This window comes from Callospermophilus lateralis, chromosome 10 (assembly GCF_048772815.1).
Source record: "Callospermophilus lateralis isolate mCalLat2 chromosome 10, mCalLat2.hap1, whole genome shotgun sequence".
In the NCBI taxonomy this organism is placed as follows: Eukaryota; Metazoa; Chordata; class Mammalia; order Rodentia; family Sciuridae; genus Callospermophilus; species Callospermophilus lateralis.
This window is the reverse complement of record NC_135314.1, coordinates 11,163,753-11,180,028: the sequence shown is the minus strand read 5'-3', so window position 1 is coordinate 11,180,028 and position 16,276 is coordinate 11,163,753. Positions and strand designations below refer to the sequence as shown.

Sequence of the window (16,276 nt, the reverse complement as noted above, 5' to 3'; positions counted from 1 at the left end):
ACAAAGCCTAGAGAAAACTTGGAGAATTAAAACCTTAAAATTCATTTTCAGCTCTCATTCAAGTTTTTTAACAATATGAATTTGTCTCAAGAGTCTGCACCATGACAATTTCTTTACCCTCTCCAAACTCAAAATAATCATTATCAAATTTAAAGCAAAGAACACAAGAAGAAAGATAATAGGGAAACAAAACAATGAAAAGTTAAAATGACTTACAAATAGTTTAAAATCTAAGTAATCACTTAAAAGCTTAAGGAAAGAGGAAAAAAATAAAGAAATGTGTATCTTTAATGGTCTTACCCTTAAAGGATATTTTTATAACAACTAAACTGAATATTCAAACCTATCCAATTATCCCTAAACACTTTTTAAAAACCCCAATATTTTCTATGACAATTTTGATATTAACAGCTCATCAGCATACTCTTAATACAAATGAATGCAGAAAAAAATCCGAATAAAATACTCTTCTTCAAAATAACATGTATCTACCCCTTTTAATTAAAATGTAGTCACTGTATAAGTTATACGTCCCATTTCCAGTCCTGATTCTCGCCCCTGCTTAGCACAGAGGAGCTCATGCTTCTTCCCCACCTCCAGGCAAATGATCGGTCACAAGGGACATCATAACTCAGACTGTTATTACTTCTCCAGAAAACAGGGGAAGGGGATGTGGTTTACAGGAAAACATGATAAATCCTATAGAGAAGACACAATGAATGCTAACCATGCTGGATTTGACCACAAGCTGATTGAAACCACTAAGAGCCATCACAAAGACAGTGTTCTTTTGCTAGCCTTTGATTTTTATGGTATTGAAGCAATCAACAAAGACAAAAGTAAAACACATTTTATCATACTATATGCTTACAGATTCTATGCTAATCCTAGCCAATGATAAAGAGAAATAAGCTTTTCAATCTAAAGTTTAGAGGGAATATCTAAGGCCATGACTTCAATTTTTTTGAAAGATAGGGTGGTAAAGTCCACGAATATTTATAAGCCAGTGTGTCAAAAAGTACATTTATCTTAAAGAAAAACTGATTAGGACATTACTTGAGAAATTAGCTGTATGCAGCTAATTTTTAAAGATGTAAACAACAAATGGTTAATAGGATACTAAAAGTTGTATCAACTATCATAATTAAAAAAAAAAAAAAACTTGGAATAAATGAGACCTTAGAAGAAATTATGCCCAATGGATGACTTCTGAAATAAATGACAGATAGGTTTTTTAGACAAAAAAAACTAGTAAAAGCAATGACAACTAACTACCTAGGATAAAAAACAAAAAATAATATAACTACATGTTGGAGTATTTTAAAAATAAGTTTAATCTGAACCATAAAATGAAAATTCCATCAGAGAGGTACCTTCTATTCTATTCAGCACAGGCCAATAATCTACCATTATATTAAGGCAAGACTTGCCAAAGTCTTATTTAAGTGTGCTCTGAGGTATTCTCTTTTTTCCTATTTTTTAACAATGGCACTGTATTACCCTCAAGTGAGAATGCCACTAATGAACTGAAGAAAATGAAGCATGACTTTTCATCATTTCTAAAGTTGAATTCAGAGTATATTTTCTGAGAATTAAAGAATGTTCTATATACATAAGGTCGTCTAGACCTCCCTACTTTGCCTTATTCAAAGAGATTAATATTTTTGCATTCTTACCTTTTCACTGAAACACTCAAGCAAGTCTTGGACATACCCTCGCATTTCTTGCAAAAATTTATACCGTTCACCAATACCCCCAGAAGACCCTTCTAATCTTTCAATAGCCCTGGTAGAATCCACTCGGCTTTGCAGATGCTTCTCATGCTGCTGTCGATTTGTTTTGTGCAATTCTTTCATGGAGTCCAACCTTAAGAACACAAAAGGATAAATATAACATATTTACATCCAAAAGTTTATGCTGTCAGGACTCTTGCAATATTATTATAATGCATTTAGATCCATTATTAGAACATAAAAATACTTGGCATGGCATCTTTTCATTTGTACTGCTCTTTCAAAAAATGGCAGTTTATAGACTTCATATAATGTTATTTGGTGGGCTAACCAAAATTTCACTGTTTTGCTTTTCCCCCCATATCTTGACTACACTTTTTCAGAGTCCAAGAGGTGCAAACTCAGAACTTTCTTCAAAAAGATCATGGAGTGGCATTTTTTATAACTTTTCGAGGCTTCCACAGAAGTAATCCAAGAAGGTAGCAGAATAAAGTATGAAGTCATCTTCTGTTAGGCTTTTGAAGATGGGCCAGTGAATCTTCTTTGCTGATATTCTGCATCTGCTACCCCAGACTACATGTTGCCTGAGGGAACAGAAAGCTAGAGGACAGGTCTTTAAGAAGTTGATCTGCCCTACCTGTCTTTAAGCTGTTTCTTTACCAAATCAATAGTAACGGGAGTCATCTCATTACTGGGAGTTTTGAAAGGGGCTGAATTATCTGTTTTTTGAGATTTGGCATCTGATGATCCATAGGCTGTGTAACTATAAGGAATGCCATAGGATGAACCATAAGGCATTGCCTGGTAAGTGTTCTGGTAGTACATATTCACTTCAGTGGGTTGACTCGCTTGAACCTAGAAAAAAAATGGGATTTATATGAAAACTAATAGTTAAACTTTAGAAAAGAATAAAATGCCTTTAGCATTTAAAAAGAAAAACAACAAATATTATGCCCATTTCCCAAACATCATGTAATTAAAATAAATTACTACAGAAATTCTTCAAAGTCAAATACAAGAAGGGTTGGATGAATGTCTTATGTCTTCTTGGTGGACTTGATGAATGTAATTTTTGGAAAGTTAGATCATCCAAAGTTTAAAATTGGAACAGACATTAAAAAAAATAATCCAGGGCCACCATTTTATCAATGGAAGAGGGTAAGTGACTTGTCTTCTATCAAGAGAATAAATAGGCAATCAGAGAATCAGATTCCTGAAATCTAGTCCAAGACTTTCTCTGGGTTTGGTTTTTTTTTAATACTATTTTGTTAATACCATTCAAATACATGCAAATTCTGCCTCAAAACAATATTAAAAAAAAAATGTTTTCATTCATGCAATTTTACCCACAATACTATTTACTTCTATAAAACAAATCACTGTAAATATGTGGGGAGATGTCTTTCACCTATCTGTATATTTTCACATTCATGGAAAATCCTTCTTCTTCAAAGTAATTTTTTTGAAGTCAGAGGAAATAAGGCATAGAGGGAAGAAACATTTTCTCTGCAGCAGTGGTTCCCTAACATCATCATGAATCAAAATCACCTAGAGAGCTTGTTAAACGAGATTGCTGGGTATGACCCTCAAAGTTTCAAACTTTAAGTTTCATCTTTCTGATGGGCTTCCAGGTGATGCTAATGCTACTAGTTGAAAAATCACTTTGAGAAACCAGAAATTCTTTCATCATTCTGACTGTAAAAAGCCAGTTTGATACATAACCTCATGTGATTTTCTTGATTATGCTACCTGAATCAACGACAAAGATTCAATATGGATTACAGTAACTTTAACAAAATAGACAAAAGGTATTTTTTAACCTATTTTTTAATTTTTGAAGTTTAATTCTTCTTACCTGAGGGATATTAATTCCTTTTCTTATCTGTTCCTGTTCCCATCGGCTAAGCTCTTCATCTTGCTCTCCAGTTACTAATGCATCATCGTCACTCCCTTCAATACCTGCAACCATGAGCAACAAAGGAAACTAAGCAATACCCAGAAAGTGGGGTGGGGGGGAGATGCAGTCCTGTTTCACAATTGAGCACTATTGTTATTAACTCAACGTTACTAAAAAAATGTCTGTCATGATTCCTCTCATTTGATATTTGTGACTATGCCTAGCTTGATCAAAGCACCCCTTGAAGCTAAAGGCAGTATTTAAAGTAATGGTTCAAATCTTAGGTTTCTTAATCTTTGCAAGTTTGACATCAATTCTGCCTCTTAAGAACACTGAATTATATAAATTTATGCATGTAAAGTGTTTAGGAAAGTGTTCAACAAATACTACCAATTACAATCATGTTACAGTTTTCAAAAAATTTCAATTAGCTATTTGTACCCAAGCAAGAATAGTCCTCTAAAATAAAAGTTAAATAAATGTAAAATCTTTTTATTTGGTTAAATCACATTTAATAGCAATGTAATAGACTTTCTATCCAATTAAATCAAGTTACCTATTTCCTCGGCAATTTTTTGTCTTTGTGACTTTTCTTTCACCGAAAAAACTATACGGCGTTTCTCATCATCATCTTCATCATCACTGGCATCATTTTCATCTTCTCTAACAAGGCGGCCTTTACCAGGTTCATTATCATGAGGAGTGAAATCTCCCAATTCCCGAGCCATTTGACGCTTTTTTCTTGCAGCATGTATAAATGCTGCATCTGGAATTTCTCCTGGAAACAATTGCTAAGAATTATAAAATATGGCAGTACTAGGGTGATAAAGTCTGTATTTTCTTATAAATATGAAGAATATGATAATGCAAGGTACCTGTGTCATAATAATGTTTTAATGCTAGCTGCTGGCACCCCCTTCCCAAACTGTGCCTGCAATCTGTTTTATTTTTATTTCAGTTTAAATGGAAACCAAAAGTAAGAAAACTTAAAAGCAGTATATATGGAAAAGAGATGAGGGAAAAGGGGGAAAACCAAACTAATTTCATCTGTATTTTTCTTTTTAATAAGAATAAAACCATATCACTAACCTGAAAAACTGATAAAAATAAAAATGGTGGGGCTGGGGATATAGCTCAGTTGGTAGAGTGCTTGCCTTGCATGCACAAGCCCTGGGTTCTATCCCCAGCACCGCCAAAAAAATAAAAAATAAAAATAAAAATAAAAATGGTACCCAGAATCTCATGACCATAAAACACTGATTTATAGTACATTTCTCTTTACTTTTTTTAGTTCACATGTATAACTTTGTACCTAATTGTTCTTCATATTAAACCATAAAAAACTTTTCTCCCTACTGTTGTTCTATATAAACATCATTTTTTTATTATTACTTTTTAGGTGTAGATGGACACAATGCAATGCCTTTATTTTTATGTGGTGCTGAGGATCGAACCCAGGTCCCACCCGTGCTAGGCAAGCGCTCTACCACTGAGACACAATCCCAGCCCTACATAAACATCATTTTTAATGACTTAGCAATATCGCCTGAACTGATAAAGTATAATCAACTATACATTCAAATTAACCTTTTGCCTATATTAAGAATTAACAGCTTACTACTGATGTAATTGTTATTTTTCTAAATTTTGTTCTTTGTAAACAATGTTACAATAAAAACACCTCCTAGATAAGTTTCTAGATATGGAATTACAAGGTCAAGGGTAAGAAACATTTGAAATGCATTCATATCGACAAATAGTTTCCCATAAAGACTATAGCAATTAGGTAGCCACTAGCTAGTAGAGATACATTTAAGCATTTATCACCATTTCCCCAGCCCAGGATAGGCTTTTTTTTTTTTTTTTTTTGCAGTACTGGGTATGGAACCCAGGGCCTTGTACATGCAAGGCAAGCACTCTACTGAGTTACATCCCCAACCCCCAGGAGAGGCATTTAAAAAAAAAAAAAAAAAAATTCTTATTTCTTTTTTTTTAAAGATTTTAATTCTATTTAGTTCATTTTTTATTCAGCATTTTTAAAATTTTTATAAAAATTAATAAGAAGTGGTACTTCTTCATAATTTAAATTTGGCTAAAAACCACTCATTTATTCCAAAGCTGATTAGCCATGTATGGATCTGAAAACTATTTCTTATAGAAAACTAAAAAAGAAAAAAACATGAAAATATAAAATATAAAACTAACAGCAATTTTTGCTTTTTATAGCAGTTCTGGAAAGAATTGAAGTATTATTCTGAAAAAAGACTTTAGGACTATTTACCCATTTATTTGAAGCCCATTTGCTTTAATAATAAAATTGCCTGAGATAAACTTAGGAAAACTGGGCAAGTTTTAGTTCTCTCATTTTCTGTACTTGCAAATGTAAACACCCTATCTTCAGAGTTGTCATGTGAAATGTCACTTAACTAATTTCCTTCCTTAATAACTATCTTTAAAGATGACCCTTCATGAGAACTTAGTTTAGTTCTGAAAACCATTTTCAAGTACATACCTGGACGGAGAACATTCAAAGAAGATAAAGCATTTGAGAATGTTCCACCAGCCTTTGGCTTTTCCTCTTCCTTCTCACTCTCCATATCCATTTCATCTTCACCATGCTCACTGATGATAACTCCATCTTCTGGATTTGTGTCTTTGACATGCCCTGTTTTGTCCAGAGGTTGTTCATCTAAATATTTGAAGTAATTAAAATATAACCCATAAATTAAGTAGGTACATTTTATTCAATTGTAGGATCAATCCACTAAAACTTGGAATATTTCAATTGTTTATTAAAAACTCAAAACTAATGCATGAATATAAAATGGCTCAACAGGCATACTTAGATGAAAATAATATAGAGCACACAGGGATTCTTTGAGAGTTCAGGTAATTTTAGTCAAAATTTTAACAATTTATCAAACTGTCTTTCTCTGAACTCCCACAAATCACTGCTCATATTTCTTTTAAGCATTATTTCATTTTGTATGGCAATATTCCACTCTAAACTCCTTTAAGGCAACTTTCTGTCCCCCCCTTCCCCCCAAAAAAACCTCTTCTTTCAGACAACATAGGTTTCTCTGGAACTTGTTACCTATCATCGAGGAGGAAAGATTCCCCTAACAGTTGCATTTACACTGTGCTAGCCTGACCCCACTTCCATGACTCAATGTTTTAAGAATGAGCTCTGACTGAAAACAGAGGCAAGTGATTCTCTTTCTAGAAATCTGGAACTGGGACAGAGACAAGTCAGAGACAAGGTAGCTTTAAGAAGAATCATGATATATAAACCAAGACAGGAACTATGGAGTGGCCAGGTTCTATCAGAGGAGCAGAAAAGAGGGCTCTTTGGTTCTCAATTCCAGTCCGTTCATGGGCTTGTTTCAAGTCTGCTTTTCTTCCACTTGGGTCCAACAGACATCACCACAGCTTTAAGGTAAACTGTCCTGGGTTTACTTTATCTATAACTAACTAATCCTATTATATCTTCCATCCCAAGTAAAATAAAAAAAACTCAAGGCCTTTTTACACTGAAGCGATGATCACAATGGATACAACGAATATAATGTAAGAGTAAAGCAAAAGTTTATTCTAATTCAGAAAAATGTTGTTCTGTTGTTTCCCTAACATGTTCCCCCCCTAAAACTGCTTCAAAAGTTCTCCCTTCTTCTCAAGCCATATTCTAATCTCTTAACTTACAGTCCCAGAGATAATATCCTTCTTTTAACTTCCCTACCACCTATCTCATTAGCCATATACTTCGTATTCTGAAGCTATAAGACTTTAAGTCTACTTGATCAGATATACTTGGATAATAAATAATTTCGGTATATTTCAAAGATTCAATGTTTTACTGAGTTCAGAGTTACTTGCTTGGGATTGAGCAAATACAAGGGTAAAGCATGGTGACAACTGGATGTTTTCTTAGTGGTCTTTTGACCCATCTAGACATATCTACAGAGATGTAAAATAACTTTGTGTTCAAGGTTCTACTGGTGCTTTTGGTTTCGTTTACTACTACTTCAGGAAATTTGCTCTCACAATTAACTATCCACATCACAGTAAACTTGGTCAGGCTCTCTTTCCTCTTCTACTTGACTTAATTGGTCCCTCTAGCTATTGTCCTCTACTTCTCTCTGCTCTCTTACACTTCCTCAACAATTTTCAGAGTCTCAGACTTAGCAAATGAAGGGCTTTGATATCTTCCATTCTAAAATAATCCAATGACTGCAGCCACAGGTAATTCTGATAGTATGGTTGAGCAATTTAGCAAAAGGTGTTCCTTCTTTTTGTAGGCACAAAGCTTGGCTAGTGGCCAGAAAACCTTCCCCCAGAAAAAAAAAAAACTCAGCAATCCTGTCAATAGCCCTTTTCCTTGGTCCTCAATTTCCCAACCTCTCTTATACAACTGACAAACGTCTTCAAGATTTCCTTCTTTTTCTTCTTTGGTCTCTCTGGTAAATCTTCTTCCCCATGATATGTATGCTTTATTACAGAGCAGCAGTCTTTGGTCCTCAGTAACTTTTCCTTTATACTGCCTCCTTGTCAATTACATTCAGTTTTAATTATCACTTCAAATAAGCACTATACCTAAATCTACAACTTCAGCTGTTCAACTAGTCAATTTTACTCAAATTCAAGTTAAAAAGTAAACATTATTTTAGGAATATCACAAAAATGGAAGTTGAATCAATATTACTCATTTTGAAATTAATTCATCTTTGCCTATAAAGAAAGACCAGAGGCAGAAAAAGTTTGATTAACAAAAGGGCCTCTGAGACCACCATTTCAGCAATAACAATGATATCTATAACACAATGGCTCCAACTTTGGGGGAGGATATTGAGATATTTGGTGAGTGAAATATCAGAACTATGTGAGGATAAAAGGCAGGAAGAAGTCACAAAAGGAGCCTCATAAACCTCATACTCACTTCAATTTCTAACTTAAGTGTGAATGGTTTTATTTACTAACAAAAGCCATAGGTAAAAGGTCTCTTTCAGTTCCCACTTGCCAGGACCTTTCTTACACTATTTCATTGTACATAGTTGTTTCTCAAGAGCTCCAGGAAAAATGAGGCAATTTCCTAGACTCCTAAAATAATCACTTCCTCTAAAATTATTCCTCCTACTACCTGCCTTCCGCATTCCTATATATAATTCATAATTATTCTCAGCCACCCTGGCACATCAAATTTGACTACTTCTTTTAAATTTGCATCAAAAACATGTATGATGTCTATCAATTCTCCCTTGGAATGTTTCTCAAATAATCCTTTCTTTCCATTTCGTCTCCCATACTCATAGCAAATATTTTTCATCTTTCCACTATTTCCCACCCAGCCAGGAAAAGTCTCCATCTTGACATTTTTAAACTCATTATTACTGGATCAAAGCTGTCCCGAGTTTAACCTGCTTTAGGTCTCCAGTCTCCAACCACATGCCAATCCATGCTATATGTCAATACCAGGTTAAGGTTTCAAAAGGCATGTATCATGTCACCATCTTGGTGTGCCAAGGAACCCAGCACTTCTAAGCACCTTACTGCATAGTGAATATCCTTCACAATCTGTCAATAATGTATTTTCCACATTAAGCTTTTTAATTATTTCCTTTACCAATCACCTGCTTTTGCCTGTCAGGTAATACTTGCTTTTTTATAAACAGTTCTAATCATTTTAATTCTTGATATCCCCATATATTCCCTCTTCTATTTTTTGGAATTCTAGTTATCAAAGATCTAGCTTCATGCCCCACTTCTCTATGAAGCAGTCCTCCCTCTTCTGGGGAAAAAAAAAATGTAGTTAGCCTCTGACCACTCACTGGGACATTTTGCTAAACACTAAGTCTTGTTTACATGATGTTGTCTCCACAACTAGATTGTAAATTTGAGAGAAAAGCATACTTATCCCCAAGAAGTCTACCAATGAGAACCTGGAAAATAATAATTCTACCTTTAATTTTACAAAGTAAAAATATACATAAATACATATAAAGCATTTGTAAATATATATAAAGCATTTGTATGAGAATAACTCAGACCATAGCATATTATTATAATGAGTCTACTTTCCTAAAGACAAAAAAAATGGCTTAAAAAATGTTTAAACTTAGGGGTAAGGAGTGAGCTCAGTGATGCCTACATGCATGAGGTCTTAGCTTCCATCTCTAGTCACAGTGGGGAGGGGAGATTAAACTTAAGTTTTGAAAGGACACAAAAGATATTATCTGGGGGCTGGGGTTGTGGCTCAGTGCTAGAGTGCTCCCCTAGCATGCATGAGGCACTGGGTTTGATCCTCAGCACCACATGAATGTAAAATAAAGATACTGTGTCCACCTAAAACTTAAAAAAAAAAAAAAAGACATTATCTGTACAATGTACCTGCCTCACACTGAGGACTCTTCACCCATGTTCAGATAAGGCTGCTAAGGAAGGGTATTATCAACACTAATCTTACTGCATTCCTAAATATTCTCTAAGAATTAAACCCAGTATAGAAATAGCACCAAAAATGTTGACAACTTGTCTCCATAAAATACTAGTAGAGGGATTTATACAGTACTCCTTTAAACAAGAATAAACCTGTGTCCTGAACACTAGTAGGAAAACTGAAAGATTTAATTATTTCAAAAGAAACATTCCAGTAGCAACAATCTATCTATTTTAAAAATGCATTTACAAAACCGTGTGAGAATTAAACAACAGAACTGCATTGCTATTCAAAATGGACACTTGAGAATGACAAGGTGAAAGAAATGAATTCACAATATGTCACAATTACAGAAGAAGAGTTGTCACTTTTGTCACTTCAAAAGAATACTATTAGTTTGGTACTTACTGTCTGCTGATGAGTTGAGTTCTGTCTTAATCTTGGACTTTTCAAGATCTTCTTTATATTCTTTCTTGAGCAATTTTACTATCTTTTTGCTGTAACTTGATTTCTTCACTTTAAAAACTTCTTCATTTTCTTAAAAAAAGAAATTAAATAAGATCTATACCAACTACTCTCAGAAAATATTTTCCTTCTTTCCCACAATCACATGTGCTGTTCAAGTTCTTCCAAGTGTATACTCCCAACTATAATCATTATAAAATTTGAAATTATTTCAAGTATCATAGACTCTCAAAAACTGAGATCAACTTCCCAAATTCATCTAGAGTAATGAAATCTTGAGACTTTTAAGGCATAACAGAAGTAACTTCACAAAAATGTATTTATTATTACTTTCCTTAAATCATCTATTTCAGGAGGAAAAAAATCACTCAGAAAGTCTCAAATAATTTTCAAACCTGAAACAATTTTATATCCAAAATCAAAAGTGCTGTCAAGTCTGAGTTAACTCCACATCCATCATAAACTGACAGTTGAAGACTAAGCTAAAAGCAAATTACATTGCAAAAATAAGTTTTAGTCATGAATCCACCCTTTTCAATTTTTAGGTCAAGCACCAAGCTACCAAATAGTCTATGTATCATCAAAGACAGAAACTGACCTGCACTCCTCTCAAACAAAATAACAGAAATGCAAAGATAAATTGCCTACCTTACTAGAAACATGAAAGCATTTGAAACAAGATGTAAGACTTCCAAAACTCTTAATGTCATTTTTCATAACACAGAATTAAGTCATAAACACTCAACTGTGTGGGAAGTTAACAATATAAAAAAATTTTTAAGGCTCATTTAGGTTCGGAAATCTAAATCCACTGCAGCCTTATCTCTCACGGGAGACTGAAGAAACTGCATGTTTACTTTTACACCGTCTCTTCACTGTTCCAAAATCCAAGGCGAAAGCAGACTTCTGCTACTTAGAACCAGAGCTGTGACTGTGGACTTCTGTTCCAGACCTAGTACTCCTTTTCAAAACCCAGCCTTCCTGTTCAAAGATGCTTGGGACCAGAGGACTGGCGAGACGTGGGCACAGTGGCCTGCAGAGGGCTCAGAGAGCGTGCCAAGAGCAACCTACTGAGGAGCTCAATCAAATCAAGTTCTCTCTGAAACACCCGGGAGAAGCGACAGGACAGGGCGCACGGATTCCCACTTAAAAGACTCCGACGACAGATCAGAGTTCCTTCCCCCTGGGAGTGGGAAACGCACGGGAGAACAAGCAGGAGCAGGCAGAAGAGAAGAGGCTGGTGGCAACGCGGGAACGCGTCCCCCTGCCCGAGCACAAGGCCGGAGGCGGGGAAAGATTCGCAGGCGGTCGGGAGGAAGGGGGCTCTGTTCTGGGGTGCGGGAGCTCGGCATCCCGGGACGGCGCGCACTGGGGTGGGGGTCTGGGGGTCGGGATGCGAAGGTCTGGGTGCCCGAGGCGACGGTTACCTTCCTCCTCGTCCTGGAAGCTGAGTAGGCTGGCCCGGGGCACCTCTTTGTTCTCGCGAGGCCTCTTGCGCGGCTTCAGCCCGTTGCCGGGCTCCGCGCCGCCGGGGAAGCCGCCCCCCGCCTCAGCCCCGAGGCTCGGGTTCAGCGCGGAGGGCGGTGGCAGCCCCGGGCTCAGCAGTGACTCCCCCCCGGGGGCCCTTTCGCCGCCGCCAGGGCCCGGCTCTTCGCCAGTGGCCGGCGGCGGCAGCAACGGCGGCGGCTCCTGCTCCTCATCGCGCTCCCGCTCCTCCTCCTCCGAATCGTTCCGCTTGCGCACGTTCACCCGCCGGGCCTTTCGGAACATCCCTGCGGTCCGCACGGTGGTCACACACCGGCTTCCACACTGCGGCCCAGACAGCGCGAAGCTCAGCACGGCGCACGCGCGCTCTCCGGAGCTCTAGCCGGGTCGTGTCTCCCCTCTCGCTAGCGCGCACCACCGAGTGCGCATGCGCCTGAGCTCCCACGCTCCCTCAATACTTGGAGAAAGAGCGCCTCGCGCCTGTAGTGAGAACGTCAGCTTTTGCACCGCCCTCTTTCGGCTTGGAGGACTATTGGCACGGAACTCTGGGACTCCCGTGTTGTTCGACTGGTCACAAAGAGGACCATAGAGATGGGAGTAAAGAGTAGACTCTATCATGTCTCCGACTATGTTGCTGCAGTGCGTCTTCCGCACTTACGCGAAGCGGTCACGTGAGAAAACCTCCCGCCAAGCTCTGGGCGGGGCAGATAGAGGCGGAGGGGTGGAGTGAAGCAGAAGGAGAAGGCGGATTGGGGAGGGAAAGTGCGTTCCCTGGGTGGGTGTTCCTCTCAAAACTGAGACTGTAGAAGATAGCAGTAATTACATTAATACTTAGTATTTCTGCAGCTTTATAGCCATAGAGCACTTAGACATTAAGTTTTATTTATGGTAAACTGTTATCTGGGTGACATCACCCACACAAAGCTGTTACAAGGAAAGCAAATGTAGTGTTTTGGAGACAGGGACAAGTTTAATAGCAATTCTGTGACTAAATTCTTTCTGAAGCATCGTTAATTTCAGAAACAAACGGAGGAAAACTGGGGGTGGGGATGTTGTGACAGTCTTCAGACTTGTGTTACAAAGGGACTATCTGAACCACCAAGGTCTTAACAAGGTGATTGCTTCTGAAGTTGAACCCCATTTCTCTTTTTATCGTGAAACTTGGACTTGTTCTTCCAGCAAGCTTAGCCTTCGGGTGTGTATGTGTGTTTTGTGAAATCAGTTTCATGTTTCAAAATTCAAAAAGTATTCGTTGTGAAAAAAGTTCACCTCCTCTGCAGCATTGTTAACAGCTTAGCGTGATCTTCCAGAGATATTCTATGAACACAAAGGCAAATGTGCATATTTTAAATGAATTTCCCTTTTTACACAGACGGTGTGTAAGCTGTATCTTTAACCTAACAAATTGGATATCTGTCTATATCTGTAATCCCCCTCCAAGAAAAGAAAAAAAACTTGTCTCATTTTTCTTTTACACAGCTGCATCACTTACTTAGAGTCTCGTAAAATTTGGTATTGAAGTTATTTCCAGTCTTGCTGTTGTTGGGGTTTAAATAAAAATGATACCTTAAAATCTGGGGTTTTGGCATTCTGAGTACTTTCAATTAAAATAGGACTAAGATCTTACTGGCCTCCTGCCTTCTTGTTTCCCTTCCTACTTTCCACCACTGCAACCACCAAAGTGCAGAGAGGGGGCATTCTCAAGAATTCCCTTATCTGCATAAAAGTGTTGTAGGGACAAAGGAGGCAAGGCACAGAAGATAGCAGGAAACAGTTTGGCTGCAGCCAGGTTCAGAGGACACAGCTTTTGCTGTAGTCAATTAATCCCCTGAACCCTGAGTTCAGGGAGTTTCAGAATTTTATACCCAGCGTGTAAGGGAAGGGGCTCAGATGTTCACAGTCTGCAGAAGTTCACAAAAGCAGCTCTTTCTTTCACTGTTCTGGGCAAGTTAACTCTTCAAGGACAATACCTGAGAAGGGGAGAGCTGCTTCTCCCCTTTCTTTCCTCCCCCTGCCAGCTGTTACCATGGAGCCCAATTGTAACTTATCTTAAAAATGTAGACATCTCTGTGAAGCCCAGCTCAAGGCCAGAGGCCTTGTTTGCACATTTCTTCAAAGTACTGTACTGGATATGTTTGTGAAAAACTAGTAAGGGGGTGTCCAGCACCTGGAGTGCTGGTATCTTCCCGGCCAGTGGCCAAGTAAACAGGGCAACAAGGAAAATAGGAAGTCTATCTACATTGAACTCTTTTGCAGAGACTCTTTTGCTGACTAAAATCAGCCAAGGTGAAGAGGGCTTTTCTGTGGAGAAGGGGGATGCCACTTCAGTAGAGTCCCCAAAAGAGAATCTCATTAACCAGGCAACATTGACTGTATCACAGCAGAACAGAGCCCCTATTCTGATGGGTTCCTCCAAGACAACCTGTATTACCTAAAAGGCTATCTGTGAAACAAGACAAACTTCATTCACCATACAGCTCTTCCCTTTACCCTCTCATAACTTACCACTACCCTACACCAGAAACCTTATGTTCCTATTTTCTGTAGCTCAGTATGCCATAAAAACTTGAATCATCTACTTCTTCATCAAATATCATATTTTGTGGGACTTTGTGCATATGTACATAATTTAAATGGTTTTTCTCTTGTTAGTTTGTCTACTGACAGTTTACTTCATAGCCTCAATTATTGAATCTTTGGAGAGTAACAAGTTTCCCCTCCCCTACACTATAATAATCAATGTTGCAGTGAAACACTTTGGAACATATTCATATCATTAGGATGTACTAGAATTAGAATTGCTAGATCCCAATGTATGCGTTTTTCATTTAGCTAATTCTAAATTGCTCTTTATAGAAGTTGTTCAATTCACTTCTACCAGCAAACACAATTTCACTGATATTTAAATTCCAAGTTAAATCAGAAGGTCCCAAGACCACCAAGAATTTCTATTTTGTACACATCTGTATCTTTTTTTCTGATTTTCTTTGACTAGATTTGAAATCTTCCCACATCCAACTTAGTTTTGGAACTAAGAACACCTCCCTGTAACATTTTTCCTTCAGTTAATAGAAAAAGTTAATGACATCATGGCTTCTATTTTACTCACATTACTCTTAATTCTTATATTCTGGCTGTTCAGCATTGGTTTAAGTTCTGATTCCAACAGCATGTTTCACTGGCGAAGTGGAACTCCCATTTTCAATAAAAGAAGATTCAAATTATGGCTGGTCAGCCATGAGACATCTGGACCTGGAGACAAATTTGCTGTAAAAAAATTAAGGTAAAGGTAACAAAGATAAGGCCCAGAAGCAGAACATGGTAAAATAGTGGCCTGAAGTTTTAAAAAGATCTCACACTTGAAAAACACCAGTTGGGTTTGGATACAGGGAAGAACACTTCTGATTTTATAGTGAGCCCAAATATTTAAAGATAACAAATGTATTTATGATTTTGCCAGTCTACCATATTCAGATACTTAAAGGGCAAAGTTAAACACTAAAAAGTCGCCTTGCTGCCCAAGTAAGCCAAAGTTCCTTCTGCTGGATATTATAGATCTTGTAGAAATCAAACTCCTGAGGCTGAAGTGCTGCTACAATTGCCTGTCAGCCATTGGAAATGAATTATTTGAGAAAGTGCTTCTGTGCTTTGAGTATTAAATTGATTAATATTTTTTTAAATTTATTAACATAGTATATCATCACCATTTAATATTGGAGTGTCTTTAGTATTCTAGGATGATAAGGACTATATAGAACTGTTATATTAACCATTTGATTTGAATCAATAAGTTAGTTTAAAAAAATGTATTTTCACCAATAGTTTTAATGATTTTCTTCCACCAAATTGTGACTTGAATTAATTGACCCACAAAAATTCAGATAAAACAGACAAATCAGTTTTGTTTGCTGACTCAGCCTTAGATTCTTTAGTCTAGAAAATGATTTCCAAATGCAAGTCTATGAACCTCTAAAAAATTGCCCCTAGGCAGCTGCCAGGTAAGAATAATAAGGACAGTCTGTTCATAGACATAGTCAAAAGCCCATTTGTGGAAAAAAAAAAAAATGGTTCTTTAGTCTAAGATTATGTCTTTCTCTTCAGTATTAAGATGAGAAAAATGCCTTTATTTCTGTGAATTTCTGTGGTAATATATGGTAGTGGTTTTTCAGTTTTTTGGTTTCTTGTGTGTTTGTTTTGCTATATTGGGGGTTGAACCCAGGGCCTTCTGCATGCAAGGCAGGTATCCCACCACTGAGTTACTCTGCC

The 16,276-nt window shown here is 37.3% G+C and overlaps 1 protein-coding gene across 1 annotated transcript in view; it reads right to left on the bottom strand.

Annotated features, from left to right (window-relative positions):
• The window catches only part of Paxbp1 (PAX3 and PAX7 binding protein 1), a 33,588-nt gene extending 21,187 nt beyond the window's left edge, over positions 1–12,401 (bottom strand). The window contains exons 1-7 of the mRNA XM_076867406.2: positions 11,953–12,401; positions 10,469–10,597; positions 6,143–6,319; positions 4,187–4,408; positions 3,589–3,692; positions 2,371–2,588; positions 1,677–1,866 (exon numbers count right to left, since the gene is read on the bottom strand). Of these exons, the coding sequence (XP_076723521.1) occupies positions 1,677–1,866; positions 2,371–2,588; positions 3,589–3,692; positions 4,187–4,408; positions 6,143–6,319; positions 10,469–10,597; positions 11,953–12,295 (1,383 nt within the window). The 5' untranslated portion in view covers positions 12,296–12,401. The remainder of the gene's footprint in view (positions 1–1,676; positions 1,867–2,370; positions 2,589–3,588; positions 3,693–4,186; positions 4,409–6,142; positions 6,320–10,468; positions 10,598–11,952) is intronic.
• Positions 12,402–16,276: the final 3,875 nt, after the last annotated feature.